Genomic DNA, 17,459 nt, shown 5'->3' on the forward strand with positions numbered 1-17,459 from the left:
TGTGATGTACTACAAAGTGTGTTGTGTAATAATAACTTTAGCGCAGTTGGTCAAATAAATAAGACCGATTTTGCTACACAAGCAGAACCTTTAGTAGGATCTTTTGTTTCTTTGTTGATTCTCTGTTTGTTTTACTAAATCTTGCCAGAGTCAATGAAGGGAGTACTAAGATAACAGCACTTCCATAAATGTAGGATCTGGCTTATTAACAAAAGAAGGAAACAACCTCAGGAAGTCACAACAATCACCACTGAATCACGACCATTCAATCATCTGTTCTCTCAGTCACCCTGACAAATAAGACTGCAGCCTAAGGCCTGTCAAGCACCCAATACCAGCCTTCCCCCGTCTTGGTGGAACAAAAATTGATTGTAAATATTAAATTATTCAGGCAGGAATGCAGCGAGTGGAGCCTGGGCAGCAGTTAGGCAGGCCTCAGCTGTGCTCAGATAGTGTTCTCCTAGCGAGAACATGGGCAGAGCAGTTAAAGAGGAGCAGGGAAGATTATTTTACTGAACCCCCAATGGAGAGTTATGTTGCTCCAGCATTTTAGAGACAGAAGCACAGAGTTGGTGCAGCGATGATTTAGAGATAGCAAGTGTGGATGGTGATGGAGGAACAATACATGACCCTGATGAAAGTCATTAGTTTAAATATAGAAACAACAGCATAATTAGCAGATGTTTTACTGGAGTTGTGAACATATAAACTATAATACATTCTCAGTGGGTGTAGACATGATGATAATTTAGTGCTTATATTACAAAAGTTTCTACGTAGGATGGGGGACGTACTTGATTAGTTAGGACCTCAACTATTCACAGTCAGCAACCCTTCTTGTTGTGAAAGCGCATCAAACCAATTTACTTTAGCTCCCAATATTCTCTGGCAAATGAACAATCTTTTAATGAAGTATAAAAGCGAGGCGTGTTAACAAGGCAAAAACTGGCTCAACTAAAGAAAGCTCGTGCCATCTTCGGGTGCCTTGAAACCCAATACAGAAGCCGTGGCTCAATCATCAAATGACTTGCTGAAACTTTAATTATCTGATTGCATTAAGTGGCAACAAAAAAACAAAAACTCAAATCTGAAGTGTTGGGTATCATCTCCAGTTAAAGGAAGCTGCTGTCAGGTTCAGACTGTTCCTGCTGTCTGTCATCAGTGATTAGGTTTCCATCACAGCACAGACATTCGATGAGCAGCGCTGCTAGTGATAACTCAACACTCATTCACAGACAGTTTGTTACCAGAGATTCACTAACGTATCCATACCCCTACTGCTGGCAGCCGTTGTGTGCAGCCAACGGCAACTTTCAGTTTCCAGTCTGTTTCTCCATCCAGCTGATCTGTTCGGATAAAACACGAACCTGGAAAAACACAAAAGCTCTCAAAGACTGCACAGTTGTTGTGATTGCATACTTTGCATTGCTCTTTCACACTGAAAGTGGGGTACAGATACTTATTCATGTAGCCATGCTTACTGGTTTATTGTGTTAATTGACCTTCCCATATAAGACAAATAGATTATAACTCACGTTTAATCCAAAACGCTTTTCTTCTGAAAATGACAATTTTTCTGTGGCATTTTGCATGTTTTAACACACATTATAATGTTATTACTTATTAGCAATAGACTTTTTTAACATTTGCATTTTTAGAAACCTGACAGTGACCAAAGTTTAAAAAGTATATCCTGTGGATTAAACAATTAAAGGCCAAAACCATGAGACTGCTTTGTTGAACCAAAAAACATGCTTCCACATTACCATGTGCTAAAGAACGTAAACATATTCGCAGCACATAGAAATTGTCTTAATCTAATAACTTGAGCATTAATACAGAGCCTGTAGCACAACAGAACGCCTCTGCGGTTGCTGTGAACACCGCAAAGCCTGATAAAAATTGAGCAGTGGTGACCTGTATTGATCTGAGGCAATATTACATATGAAACTGATGGATGAGAGCAACTATCTGACAGAGAGGGTAAAAGGGCAACTATAAACCATCCCTGGAGGGTTAAGTATCATGGAAAACATTAACACAAGTGGGATGATTCATGCTTTCTTTCTGCAGTAATGGCAGGTCAGCTTGTCACGTGACACCACTGGGATGTGAGGGTGTATATGAGTATGTGAAAGACAAAATATACGAGCCTATGCGCGAAAGAGAAATATGTTATTTTATGTGGATGTGTGTGGGTGTGTGAGTTAGAGACAAAGACATCAACAACTTCCTGCCAAGCTTATTGACATATCAAAGATTGATGGAAATGATGTCCTCTGAACATTTCCTCCTGATGCCACTCAGAAAAGAGCCAGGATCTGATGCAGTTCATTGATTAATTAGAATTTGCATCGTCAGCCACCTGAACAAATCATATGAATCACAGGGTGACTTGTCAAAGGACTAGAAGTGTAGGGAAAAGTCACATTTCTCACCTAAATACACTTGACTCAGCTGGCTGAACTGCCACAGAGAACACAAAAGTTCAACTGTAAGCATTCTTTGCGTTATTTTTTTTTGAAAACATACCGTTACAGGTGTGTACAGGCAATGCTGATCTACTTGCGTCTCCAACATATTTTGTCCTGCTTTACAATGACTGATTTAAAAAAAAACAACAACAACAACAACAAAACCCAGAGTTCATCTGCTCACCAGTTTTTTCAGATGTCCTCAGGAAAATCATATCTGCAGGAATCCTTTGGTTCTAGGAAAAGAAGAAGAAGAAAGGAAGAAAATGTTAAAGGTGGTGTGTCATTGAGCACTGACCCCTCCAAATCGTCCTGAATAATTAAATATGGAATCTAATGCACAGCAATGAAAATTTTAAAATGGACTTAGTGTGCTTTTCACCATTTTACTTCACATATATCACTGTAACAGTGGTGTAAAGGAAAGGACCCAAAAGCACAAGTTTCACCCTAAACACTGTTTCAGACTGTTTTTTATACTCTTGGCTGTGTTTGATGTCAGTGAGAGAGGATTTCCCTCAGACAGTTATTTCAGGTGCACAGCTCTGGGGTTTTGAGCACAGAAACAAACTCCTAGTAAACAAACCAATTTGTTTGGGAATAGCAGCCAATCAGATGAAAGTGGCCTAGAAAGACAGGGTGGCATTAAAGGAAGAGAAGGAAAAAAATATTAAGAGTCCAAGAATAAAAATTTGGAGCTGGAATTGACCACAAATTGATCATTTTTAATTCAATTCTTAGAATTGAGAATGTATCTTAAGTTTCAAAAAATAAAACACATTTCCCACCGTACTGTTTAAATCAAATCCATTAATCTGTTTCATAATATCTGCCTGTTAGCAAAGATGCAAATGCTTATAAAATAAGCTCAAGCTAATGTTTTGAAGAATTTAGAACCTTTTTTGTGGTTGCTTTTACTTTTAAACAAACATCTTTTCATAGTATATGAAAATAAATTCCAAAAATGTTGGCTAAAGTATCAAATTCCTATTTTATATATTTTAAATAGCTTAAAAAATGAGTCAAATCAGCACTTTTCAAGCAAATACACCTAACTGAATCCCTTCAGAATCCTTCCGTGCAGAGGCATCTAGAGGTAAAGACAGGAGAGATTTACCTTCTCCACGATGATCAGGTCTCCAACTTGTATGTCTGAACTTTTCACTTGAATTTTACCTAAGGAAAAGCACAGAAATTGTGAAAGACTCTAGACTTGTATTCTGAAATACCTTCAAACTAAATTATGTCATGAAATAAAATGCAGATATTGATTTTTGGCCTTGGAAATGATGCCGACTCTTAAAACCACAGCCCACTTTTTGCTATTGCTCTTTTTTTCCCCCTCTCACCTTCTAATTGATTGATTATCTCCAGCTTGATAACGTAATACCCTTTTGTTTTCATCTCTGGTCAGAGTCAGACAAAAACAATGACATAGAAGGTCACTCTCAATTAAACCACCCCAATATCCGCTGAGAACCTTCCTCTTTCACTGCGCTTACATGCACAAACATGTACATATGTACACGGTGGCTGTGAAGTGCTACGATCAACACAAGGCACAGATCTTAGGTGTTTATAAATTTGAAGGAAAAAAAAAAAAGAGTCAATGCAATTACAGTGAGAAGAATGACTTCTGTTGCAAGTGTAAAGCCAGTGGAGAGCCATCTTTTAATTGCATGGAGCCTCAATCATTGGAATAAGAGTCTTCATAATGTCAGCAAACAGCTAGACGAATAAGGTGGAAGGTGAATAGGTCTCTTTCAGTTGTGTCACTAACCTCTCACTGTCAGTTTGCTGTAGAGTTGAGAGTTCATCTCTTTGTCTCGCTGATAACGTCTCACTTCGTCCACAGCCTCCCGCACCATTGTAACAGCTAGCACAAAACCCTGATTGACAAAGGATCAAAAAAAGTAAAAAAACTGAGTTTTATCAATAATAAAATCCATAAATTTAAACTACACTGGCATTTGCTTAACTTTAACAAATTGGAGCAGGTTTTCACTTAAAACTGCTGCAATAGTAAAAAGTGGAAAAATATGGGTTTATTCTCTTGCTGAATTCCAGCAGTACGACTAATTTGGCTTCACTGTACATTTAATTTAGTTGCAAACAACTTGATAGATCAAAAATAAATACATAAAAACATTTACCAGAGGTGCCCAATATGTGTACAAGTATCCAATTTTCAGTGATGGCACAAACTGCGAGCAGGCCACCACTAGAAAATAAAGATTGAGGAAGAACTTGAACTGCTGGTAGAGAACCTGAGAGGGGACAGAAGACAAAGATTCAGCGAGGTGAGTGAACATGTCAGCAAGGTGAGTCAAAGATGACGACAGCTGCAGACAAGATAAAAGAGGATGCAGCGGCAGAAACAAACCAGACGGGATGGGTTACTGTACACGTTCCAAGAGGGAACAAGATACATGTTAATGCTGTTAACTTTACATTAACCTAATGGAAACTCTGACACTTTGAGAACGTCTGTTTCAAATGGCACGCAGGGTGCAGATTTCACATGTAAGGGCAACTAGGTACGATGTCAGTGCCTAAAACTTTCAAGAATAATCCTGCACTGCGTGACCAAAGCTTCAAACGAAGGAGGAAAACAGGCGCATTGTGTTGATAAATCAACATGAGGTTAACTCAATCAGATACCATTTCAGGTGGAAATCACCAGAGACTCTCTTATATTACACATACCAAAGTAGCTCTTGTGAGCGGCTCAAGCTTCTTTGCTAATGTGCCATCTATCACCAGGGAGATCGCAGTATTCTAGTCATCTAAGGTCAAATTTTGAATAATGTTTGCAATAATGAGGGTCCAGTGTCTAGTCACAGATTATCAGAGACAATGGGATCAATGCACGACGCTCTACAGTTAATGAACCTCCTGACCTTTAGGGGAAAATGCAAACTGCTAACTCAATTCGTGTGTATTTAATAATTCAAAGTGGAGGGAGAAAAACAGCCGTTTTGTTCACCGTCGACGAGAATATCTACGTCTCTAATAGACAGTTGACATTTAATGGCCAGGGCTGAAGGCAGCCCTCTTAATCAAGGAACCATTTGCTTTTTAATAAGTAACTCTGATGGATCTCTAATGTTCCCTACAGAGTAAACCCTTAACTTAATGACAGAATAGTTAACAATGAGATCCAGTGAATGCTCCTGTGCATTACAGTCTGTTAGTCAGTGAAAAAAACCGACTGATTTCAACTGAAAGGATGAATTGATACTGTAGACACTAAAGAGTGGGAACATGGACTCGATAAAAGGAAGAACTGCTGCATTAAGAGCAAAGATCAGGGCACGAAATGCGAATTCGGTTACCAAAGCAAGACAGTTAATTTGAAACAGGCTACAGGTTGTGTGGGAGCTACTGCCACTCACCCCAGGCACAAAGGTGATGATGTTGTATTTCTGGTTTTTGATGGCATTTTTGGGGTACTTCTCTTCACACTTCTCAGGGCAGCCGAGCCAAACTGTCCTTGCCTTCAGCTCCTTCTTCCTCCGACATATATGAGCCAGACATTCACAGCAGCTTACAAAAGAAGATGTCAATATGATTAAAAACAGACCCAAAAAAAGGCAAAAATTACAACAACAAGACAGCACTGCCTTTATGGCTTTTTGGGGATATTTATTTTTGTACCAGGGGAGTCAGAAAGTTCCACACTAGGTCGCAAAATCAATTTAACAGATGATGAAAAGGAAACATCTTACATATATAAAACCGTTTATTTTTTCAGGTTTTAATGTTAGCATGTGGTGAGCTACACACTGCTTCAAGGGCTTTTTGGAAACCATTCTGTATTTTTAAAGAAACATACTGACTGTCAATGTTTGTAATATAGCAACAAGTAATATGGGTTGTGGTAAAAGGATGAAGGAGAAGTAGATGGTGCAAGAAAAGGGCATCCAAGTAATAAAATGTGCTGAAGTGACTTTATTAAAAAAAAAAACAAAGGGAGCATAGGTAAGGCTATTGAAAAAAATATGCAGCTTGAAAAAGATTAATTATTCTTAAACTTCTCCTTATTTTACTTTTTTACACTTTACTACAACTGCCTGACAGCTTTAGTAACATTTTAACAGATTACCAACCAGAACCTGCGCAGAATATGATTTTTTCAAAATAAGAAAAAAAAAGAAAACATTTTTGAAAACCTAAAATTCAACTTAATATTTGTCATAGCAACCAGAGTCTAAAACTTATTTTCAGCCTTCTTACATTTCAGTAATCACTCTGTAACTCCGCGAGTTTGTTTTTAAATCATTATATGTCACAAATTCTCAAAATTTTCTCCAGACACATTGAGCTTAAAATAATAAAGATAAAAATATAACCAATAAACAGAAAATAAACAACTTTGAGGATCTCTGTAGAGTTTGCACAACACAAGATACAAATTTAAGCAATACACAGAAAAAGCGATTAAAGCAAATCTGTGATTTTGCCCTTCCTTGCTTACAATACTTAAACAGTGCCAGCTCTAGCACTGTGCAGTAACGCCACTAATAGCTCCCTACTAATTATATCAGTACATGTGGTAATCCATTGGGCTTTTGTAACTGGAGGTGGGGGTTTCCAAAGTAAAGCCAGCTTCTTTGTGGCAACAGTGGTGCAGACTGAGTGAATGTGTCTATTCAAACATGTTCATTTAAATGAGGGGGTTGTGCAATGGGAGAGGATGGTATGGCTGCTGCTAATACATGGAGGCAACACAACTGTCTTCCCTTAAAAATGAAACGAAAATTTACATTAGTAATATAAATGTGAGCGAGAGAGAGACTCAACTAGCTCTATAAATATCAATAACTCATAATTCAACAGCAACTGTGTGTGTAAACATATATAAAAAAAATAGTATCTATAAAAGAAAAACAATTCTTATCCAAATTGCAAACATGAACCAAACAGCAGGCCATCTTATTCTCTTCATTTATATTCTGCAATAAATAAAGAAGCAGAAAAAGACATTTTTAGTTTTTCCTTAGATTCACCAGTTTTCTTGCATCTTTCACCAGTTTCCTGTTTTTCTGCAACTACAGTGACGCAACCGTGACGTCCACTTCAAATTGGTTTATTCATTCTCATTAACGTTCTCAGCTGTTAAACCATTAGTAGCCATGGAGCCTCACAGCTGTGTTCTGCTGCGTCCTACAGTACTGATGTGATTTATATTCCAGGTCTCATCAGTGTAAATTAGATCTTCCGAGGCTTTTTTTTGACCCACTTGTATAAAGAGGTCCTTTGCTTTTAACGCTATGAATCATCTAAAAAGGTTAGCATCTCTCCTGGTGGGAAATCCCTTGCTAATTATGTTAAAAGTCAGACAAGTTCAGAGCTGGATAATCAATTTAAGCTTGAGAGTCAAACATGTTGCATGTATACAACCAAACTACTGCATGAAATTGGTTGACACGCATTAGTTTTGTTAGTTTTACCCAAACAGCAACCTCTGAGGTTAAAAAGAAGGCAACATAAAAAAGCTAAAAACTGCAGTTCCACCAGTGGCCACTTGGGGCTGATTCAAAAAGTGAATCAATTCCCATGATATACATGTTAAAACGCAAGTTTGCAATCTGGTACAATTGGTAATTTCCTCCATCAGAACAACTCCACACTGAATAATTTTTGGATACTATCAAGGCTTAAAAATAGTGGTGCGTTGCTTTGACTGACACGCGTGCCCACAGGTGTTTGTCTGCTGAACGGGTGACAAATATTGTCCAAGAAGCCTGTGCCTTACTTTTACTGAACTTCCATTTTTAATATTTTATTAGTTTGGTACTGAGCACTGATATTTATGTTTATGTGTTGTACCTCCACAGTTAACAAATGCCAACACAGCAGCAGATGTAACAACTTTTATATGCAGTTTGTAGTTTTACCCCTAGTCCATTTCTGCTTGCATGCACTAACATCATTACCGCCATATTATCAAAACTCAATAACGACAGACGGGTTCAGATCGACATTTACTTTTCAAAAAGTAAGTGACTTTCCATCAACCTGGTAATGACTACAATGGGGGCTTATCTCCCATATCTGATATCAAACGCAAACAGTGGCATAGTGTGCGGGTAAATTTCAATGAGAGCAGCGTGATCTGAGCATGACCTAAACTGGCACCTGGGGGGAAAGAGGGGAGAGTGTCAGTGTATACCGTCATGCTGAACGGCTTGGCTTTTCCACATTTTAAGCAACTTGGCAAAACATGAAACTAAATAAATCAACTTTGGTAAAAAGTCCTGTTTGTATTGGCCTCGACGTTCTCTGTCTCTGTGCACTCTGAGTCCAGATTCATAAGAGCGATTATTTGAGCAAATGAATGCTATTCAAATAATATGCCATTTGAACAGTCGGGGCTTATTCACTGTGAATTATTTGTGTTTTATAATCCCACACTATGCACACATAAAATTACTGGAAAGCATCAAACTGGTCAGCTGTGAAAAATCCGATTTGTTCATTAGTGGGGGGATGGGGAGGGGGATCAATATGCAGCTTCAATTGGACACGTACCACTACCAACAAAACTGAACTGAAAACCGAATATGCTATGAAATTGCAGCAGCGGTGAATGTTACGTTTTGGGCACTGGAGTACTACACAAACAAGTGTTTATAAATGTACACAAACAAACAGTCCTCTTAGCCTGAAAGGAGCGTCGTTAGAGGGCAAAACCTGTCAAATAAATCATTAGTCGGATAAACCACCCCGTTCTGTTTGACCTGAAAATCTTTTTGGACTGATGGTGCGCATCGAGGAACCCGACCAAAAAACATGCCCTTATCCTCTCTTTGCACTTCATGCACAGCTACCAGTGCGTTTGAAATCCAAACTGATCATCACAAGCATGCTTGCTGACATTATACAATACGCTTGCATTTACAGAAAGACTCTCGGAAATGTTAAATGTCCAGTTGGACTACTCTAGTCTGTAGATTAAAAATAAGGCGACGTCAGTAAAGCATTTGGCAAAACATATCCGAGTATTTTGCTATGAAAATATGTTATTTAGCAAAGACTACTGGGCTACAAGCACAATCCATTTTATGTCCCAGAGTGAACTTGCAATCTATTTTCTGTGTGTTTACAGATCTGTTATGGACAAGCTTCTATTACAAATATTATTCAAGTAGTCTAATTGCTAGAAAATTATATTACAGGTTCCTTTAAGTTTATTTAGAAAACATACAAGAAGGTGGTGCAGTGTTTGGCAGAAGGTAAAAATATGTGGTTGCAGCAGGGATCAGAAATAGAAACTTCACTGAAAACATGGTTAATCTATTTTTGCTTTAAAATGGTTTCATTGAATTTTCCTATTAAAAAATAGCAGGGCTTGAGTGAATAATCAAAAAACACCCAGATACATAAACCAAAATGTAAACTATCAATATTTTGCCTAAACCGTCACTATAAAAAATAATCATTAAATCAACATATTAACAACAATGGTGCAGAAGTACCTCCCACACAGGACTTTCCATCCTCCCAGGAGGAACCAGGCGAGGCCACTGTGTCTCTGATTGACTCTGGCCCGGGGTAGAGTCTGGTAGTCGCTCTCGTCATTCTCAAAGCCTTCCTCCGACATCATCAGGGGCATTTCATCCAAGTTAGAGGGCTCATCTTCTAAAGAGTATCTGAAAGAACAGTAAGCTGTGTTAGGAAGACTCAGTTACTTTGAACGAGGGTAAGTATCTGCGTTGGAGAACAATTTTAGAAACATGCTGAAATGGATAAACAATTTAAATATAAAATTATGACAACATGATAAAGCAACTCTTGTGCTTCATTCCTTTTTGTAACAGTGTTTTCATTTGTTTTAGTTGTAAATTCAGCATAACTGTGTCAACCACTGCACATGAAGTCTGATGTGTACAACTCAATCTGTGGTCTCTGACGTGAGTGGCAAAAAAAAACCAAACTTGTGTTCAGATTGTGTCCAAAAACACAAATTAATAAGGTCATAAGTATTCACATTCTCTGCTGAGACTGTACTAAAAATAAATAAATGAATCAATTTTGAAAAAAAAAAAAGTTCAAATTCACTTCACTAGTTTAAAAAAAGAAGAAAAAAGTACTCTATTCATTACATTAAACTCAACCTTTTTAATCTTAAATCATAAAAACAGTATATCCAAGCAGTGTGAACAAGTAACAGCATCTATGACCAACTTTATACTTGGGCAAATCTCAAGGTAAAAAAAATAAATAAATACTAAAAAAGCACTTCAAAGTACAAGATTTGCAAGATTCAGTGAGAAAAGCCAAGATTAAAGCTAGTTAGAAGGGTAGAGCCAACAGCACTTTCACATAATAAACACTAAAAACACCGTTGAGAAGATATACTACACCTTATTCATGAGACGCCCTCTAATAAATGTCTAGATTCTTATAAGAAAAAACAAACAAACACATTGTGGTCACGTCAACCCTGCAATGACCTCAATAATATTTATAGTGACGTTGCCAGATTACGTGATGAAAATGTGGATGCCAATTAAATATAGCAGTAAAAGATTCAGAGACTCATATCAGCAACAGGCAAAATAAAGCTGAAAAAATTTATAACATTTTTCTGATCAATGTCACATACAAGTACTGATCTTCCATGTATTATACTGAGGTGGATGTTCTGAGCAAATAAAATTTACTGTACTAAAAATAATAATAAATAACCTAACAAACAAATCTGAATTTAATTGAAATTTAACATCATTCAGTTTCACCATTTGGGGAGGGTTTGTGTTTTGCTTAGATTTCTTTTTTTTTTTTACTTAAACTTCAAATCTCTTTTTAGAAACCAAAACTTATTTTTAATCAAATACATTCAGAAAAAAAAACTACAATATAAGAAGACTGAAAGGTCACTCCACTGTACAAGAGTGTCCGTTATTGAAAATAAATAAATAAACATGGACATGCGCGCAAGCAAACGTAGCATGAGCAGGATTAAGAGCTTAAGGTCCAAACTCACAGATGCAGCCCTCCCCAGCAGTAAAACATTTAGACGCCTGCTGTAGCCTGACTTTGTTTGAGCTGAGAGCGTCTGCAACTTTAGTTGAAGGACCGGAGATAATGCCACTTGGTTAAGAGGACTTTCTGCTACAAAACAAGCTGTTACCTATTTATAAACCATATGAACAAACTCCCAAAGCTCTGTTTCTGAACAAGGGAAGAAGGTGTGCACCACTAGGCTTGGCTGGTTTATACATTCACTTCATTGTCTCCACAAAATCAACACCCTCTATGATGATGGTGTTTTCCGTAAAATACAACCTTATTAACACAATTCAGCCTCAGCACAAATAGAAATAGAAATTTTACACGAGTACAATTTATCATACAAATCATAAAACAAATATTTGTCATAATTATTTCTTGTGTAGCAACTACACTACATTTAAAAATGTATTTTCTGTCAAATAAAATTTGCTAGAACTAATCTTAAAGTTTGTTTCATTTATATGAGATTTTGAACAAAACAAAACAAAAAAAAAAATTGCAGCGCTTTTTTTTTGTAAGTCAAACAACATCTGAGCCAAGAGAAACATGCCGGTAACAAATGCTGTAACTTAGCCAAACAGGAATCTGTTCATGCTTATATCCTGTCATGATACACCCATATTTCTGCACAGCAAAGTGCTTATCAGATATAGTTTGGTACAAAAAATAAAGTTCCTCATACAACTTCTTGATCATTTTCAAATAACCGAGTCATAATATTTAAGAAGACAGTTCTTCTGAGTTGTTCAAAGATTTCTTTTGGCACTTTGAGCATCAAAAGGAGGTGCCATTTATTCTAAGGGACTACAACAGGGGGTTCATGAATATGGCATTTACTTTTTTAAACGCCAAAACGAGTACCCTACTCTTTCTGTTAAATGAGGTTAAGCTAAATAACTCTGTCTCTATATAGTAATGAAGTTCAGCTGCAAGCAATTAATTTTTAATTGTCATATAAGAGTGTAACCCAGTTCATTTTTGTAGCAACAATTTACAGATGTCCACTAAAAACACACACACACACACACACACACACACACACACACACACACACACACACACACACTAAGTTATTATTTTGAAAGTCCAGTTACATGCATACACATACCACATGTGTTTGAGTGATTACGGCTATTGAAAATATAAACTGCTTATTAAAATAACACAAGTGAGTGAAGGTATTTAGTATTGCAGGCCTGCTGAGGGATGGATTAAATCCCTAAAGAAGTTTGATAAACTGTAACACCAATAAATGTCCTGGATTTGCAGCATGATCTCAGGAGCCTTTTTATAGCATGAGGCACTAAACTAAATACATTTATGTTCAGCTGTATTTGCAAGAACCAGTTTGAGTTTATTACTATCAGAAAGAACAAACCTAAGAAAAGAGATTTTTAGGGTTAAAATTTAAGATTCAAGTCAGGATTTTGGCATTTAGTTGTCATGTCCAAAATTAAGGTTCTGAGATTTGGGAATGCAAGATTTTCATTCAATATCTTCACAAGCACAGTCAAACACATGGCTGGTGTCACTGTAGGGGAAATACTGACATTCAAGAACAACTTCTAGTGAGAAAAAAAAGTAAGACCTGTTCATTCAAATGACTTCACACACACTCAGCACTGCACTTCAGTGTCTTGTAAAGGTTGTGTATTGGTCCTACACAGAGCTTTGCAGACCAGTATCCGCATGTTGCATCAGTGTGTTGTCATCAATGGTTATGTCAAAAATACAACAACTACTACTGGCTACTTTTTGTTTGTTTGGGGTGTTTCTTTAGATTACAGAAGTGAAAACGTACAAAGAAACCAAATGTTCAAAACCACCAGAACAGTTCACTCCAACCACCATTTGTACTTCTTTATTTTTGACTTTTGATTCTTTTCACACTTTTTCCCCCTTCATGGTGAACTCTGCTGTCAATCCATTGGTTGTTCAAGCAAATCTTTCAATCAATCAGCACACATCCTGTGCATAGCATCACCACCTTCAGAGTAAGCAGTGTTTGTTTTTTGTTTTTTTTTTAGAAGACTGCATCCAAGGACACTTGCATTGGTCACATACCCCAAATCCTTCACTTCATAGCCAAAGACCCAGCTATGCCAAGTCTGAACCTGATGAGAAGAAGAGTCGATACAGATACACAGATTTCTCAAGTTATAACTAAACAAACACTGATTGAATGACAATATGCAGGGAGATGAACTGTTAAAGAGGATAAGAAAAAAACACTGTTTTAGACAGATCTATAAACATAAAGGTAGTAGTGTTAACCTGTAAATATTGTGCTCAAAGCTTTGAGTCATATGATCTGGGAAATGTTTCACTGTTACCAAAATGTGTGATATGTTTACACACCATTCGAACTTGCTAAAAAAAGTGGATTATTAGCCACAGTGTTTCTTGCGATGGAACACCCACATCTGATTACATAATAACTCAAGCCTGTGGGAAACGTGGGCTGCTTTGTAAAAATGTTTTCTGCCTCTCCGGTGCAGCGTTGACGGTGTTGCCAACAGTTGCTCAGAGTGTCAGTGGAAAAGTATTCTCCATCAGCTTCAGGACAAATGCTTTGGAACAGTTTGAGAAAATCAGTTCTCATCATTCCTCTACAGGGATCAATAAACTGCCACATTAATTTCATCACTATCATGAGAAACGAGTTCAGCGTGTCAGAGGATTTTCCCAGGAAGTCCAAGTTTAAATGTGCTTTTCGCCATAGTAGGAGAGATAGTAAAATTGGACACAACTTACAGGTCTTAGAAACAAAGTGGGATTTATTGTCCTCTCCTGAATCCCTGCCCTCGTGGCAACATAGCTGTTTGCGTTTTTACACTGGTGTGCGCTGGTGTTTCTGCTTCGATGCACTTCAAGTGAAATTAAGCTCTTTATTTTAGACTTGGTGCTGACAAATTTAGAGAAATAGACTCAGTCTAACATGAACTGCCAGAGCTACGCTGGCAGAATACTAGCCATTTTATCGGCATAATAAGCAAGCTAGATACAACTCTACCATCTTTCTTTCAGTGAGGTATCATCCCCTCACCGGATCTGATTGGTGGGGTTTTATTTGTAATATCATATGGTTTTTACCCTTGAATGTAAATGCCTTAAGGAGATTACTGTTGTGAACTGCAACTACATAAAACTGAATACTTTTGCCTTTTAATATACTGCAGTTGAATTGCACATTACTACCACCCACTACAAAACACCTTTTACAGTTGCTGAGCTCTGTGATTTATGTGTGCACATGAGACCATACAATCCTTCTAAGATTGTGTCACCCTCCACGATAATATGGGGTACATATTTTTACATTATAAAAATGTTTCATCAATGTGATATCAAGGATAGAGCTGTGCAAGGTGTTTACAATACTTAGTGCGAACAACAACAACAAGTGTAGCCCAGACATCTCTGACAGCGAGAGCCACATATCAGCCTCTGACGACTATTTAGAAACAAACTACTTCAACAGCCTCCAAAAAAGCACAATGCTTTCCAGAATAAGCAAGAAAACTGTCTCTGCTAAAGGTGGAAACAAACTTGTTTCACCACTTGAAGCAAAAAACACACCATCCAGTATAACCAGACTATGAAAGACGCGATAATAGCAGCTGGTGAGGAGTGACCCAAAAGTAAACAAATGACTCACTGGAGCACTCACTAGTTGCACTTCATATGACAGGAAGAGCTAATGCTGGGCGGAAATTACTGATACAGTTACGTAGTGGAAAAGTAGGGTTTTAAGCAACTGGCTGCAAAGTCTGACCCAAGACACAACATCCCCAAGTATAAAATATATTTTAATTTCAATACTGTGGAGGCTCCTGAGAAGTTGCATGGTTCATTTGATTTAGTTATTGTTGAACTAAAGGATAAAGCAGTTATGTTATAGTTTGACTTAAAATTCCCATTAAAAACACTACCAAGGCTACTTTTTTTTGCTTACAGTTGATTTAAACTGTGTTGCTAAATATAATGTTTTGTCACTGTTATTGCATTGTAATGTTAGTGCTGCTGTTGGCACCTCGGAGCAACAAGTTTCAGACTTTGATTTAGGCAGTCTGTCATCAATGATTGAAGCTCACTGAAAAAGAAGGCTGGAAAATTCTGTTTACTTTGTTTGATGAATGATACATTGACTGCCTTAACCTGTACCAGGGGCAATTTTAGCCCATTTTTGGGGGTGCTGAAGCACCCCCAAAATGAACCAAAGCACCCCCAAAGATTTCTTACTTTTTTTTGACAATATTTGCTGTTTGTGTGACACACTACTAAAAATATATATAAAAAAAAACATACAGTACTTGATTGAGACGTAACATTTTAACAACAAAAGTATAGATAACCCCCCCCCCCCCCCCCCCCAAAAAAAAAAAAAATGGTTTGTTCCAGCTCGCCTCTCCCCTGCACTGGCTCTAGTGCCGTTGCTGCCAGAGCGATGGTGGCTGAGACGCAGCGGAGCGGAAGTGCCTGGCTTAAAACAGGTCATGTTAACTGCCTTCAGTTACTCTTTATATAGTTAAGTAGGAGTCAGACCATGTTTCTTTTTAGCTGAAAAACATTACACTCGGGTAACCTGCAGTGTTGAAAACGTGTTTTGCGATAATGTTTGCTACCCTACAATCCATCCTACTGTGTAGTAAAATCAGCGACATTTGACTGTCCTGTTGCTCCCATTGAAATTTATACAGCCTATTTAAAATCTAAAAGAAAGAGGGGAACATGAGGAGAAAGTGCAAGGTCAGGAAGAACCAGGTAAGAAAACAGACAAGGAACAGTGACAGGCAAAACAGAAACTGTTAAACTGCTTGAGAGAGTTGACCACCAAAAGTATTTGCCAACTTCAAGGTGAGGCGACACAGGTTAAAATAAAATATATAAATCTGCAGAGCCATAGTAGTATCTACAGTAAAGATATTTTCATACATTGTACCATAGGCAAAGTTGCTTCCATTTCTATAATTTTTTTTTAATCAATAATTTGTAGATTTCAAGGACTCTATTTTTGGAGTCTATTTTCATATATCTGTATTGTATTATACATACACATTAAAAGTGAATCTCTGTCCAAAAAATGCACCCAGTTTACTTTTTACTCACTATGATCACCATTCATCATTTTCCCCCAGTAAAGTAATTAAGGTTAGGATGTGTGGGATTAGGATTTTTTTTTTTTTTTTTAATTCCAATCCATTCTTCTTTTGCAGCATTTATATAACCTTGATCATTTTTGATGGTTTTGTTACAGACTTTAAAAAAAAAAGTGTTTTGCTTTTCTTTCACAAATGTGGGGATTAAATTGTGTTAAAATGTACAAAACAATGATGTCATGTTTTGTGACGAGGACCCAGGCACAGAGAGACTTGATGAATTTAAGAATCTTACGATTTAATAAAGAAATTTGCAGACTTGCATAGAGATGGTAAAATTATGATGACTGATAGCGGAGATGAAGACAACAGATGATGAGGCCAGGGAGGAACAGGGGTTTAAATGCACCAAGGAGACAGCCAGAGGGAACTCAGGACAACTGGAGACATTTAAGGATGCACGGACTAACAGAGACAGGGAAGAAGTCTCATCGTGACGAGTAAAGTTTGTCTTGCCCGGCTGAGCAGCTCTGGGTGCTCAGCACCCCCAAAGCTCTGATCCTAGAATCGCCCCTGACCTGTACCCTCAGTAAACACTTTACTGACCCATTTATGGTTTCACTTAAGTTTTAATCCTTTCCACCACAACTTGATGTTTTTTGTAAAATGTGGTCCCTATTAGTGTAAAAAAAAAGAAAAGATAAAGATAAAGCAGTCTTTTCTCTACAGCATACCTGTCTTGTATTAGCAAGCAGTACCTCTCTGTTTCTCAGCCCATAAGGCATCTTAAACTGCTAAACCATCATGTACTACTAGAAAACCTTTAGTTTAGCTTTAGATTTTTATACAAGTCCCTGTTTTGATT

The 17,459-nt window shown here is 37.5% G+C and overlaps 1 protein-coding gene across 4 annotated transcripts in view; it reads right to left on the reverse strand.

Moving 5' to 3' along the window:
• atp9b (ATPase phospholipid transporting 9B) overlaps nucleotides 1–17,459 on the reverse strand; it is a 58,239-nt gene that overhangs the window by 39,752 nt on the left and 1,028 nt on the right. For all 4 annotated transcript variants that reach the window (XM_085148012.1, XM_085148009.1, XM_085148008.1 and 1 more), the window contains 7 exons: nucleotides 9,956–10,129; nucleotides 5,870–6,020; nucleotides 4,628–4,741; nucleotides 4,255–4,363; nucleotides 3,592–3,650; nucleotides 2,659–2,710; nucleotides 1,273–1,367 (listed from right to left, as the gene is read on the reverse strand). In XM_085148012.1, the coding sequence (XP_085004138.1) occupies nucleotides 1,273–1,367; nucleotides 2,659–2,710; nucleotides 3,592–3,650; nucleotides 4,255–4,363; nucleotides 4,628–4,741; nucleotides 5,870–6,020; nucleotides 9,956–10,129 (754 nt within the window). The remainder of the gene's footprint in view (nucleotides 1–1,272; nucleotides 1,368–2,658; nucleotides 2,711–3,591; nucleotides 3,651–4,254; nucleotides 4,364–4,627; nucleotides 4,742–5,869; nucleotides 6,021–9,955; nucleotides 10,130–17,459) is intronic.

The sequence above is a fragment of the Neolamprologus multifasciatus genome, chromosome 22 (genome assembly GCF_963576455.1).
Source record: "Neolamprologus multifasciatus chromosome 22, fNeoMul1.2, whole genome shotgun sequence".
NCBI classification, from domain to species: Eukaryota; Metazoa; Chordata; class Actinopteri; order Cichliformes; family Cichlidae; genus Neolamprologus; species Neolamprologus multifasciatus.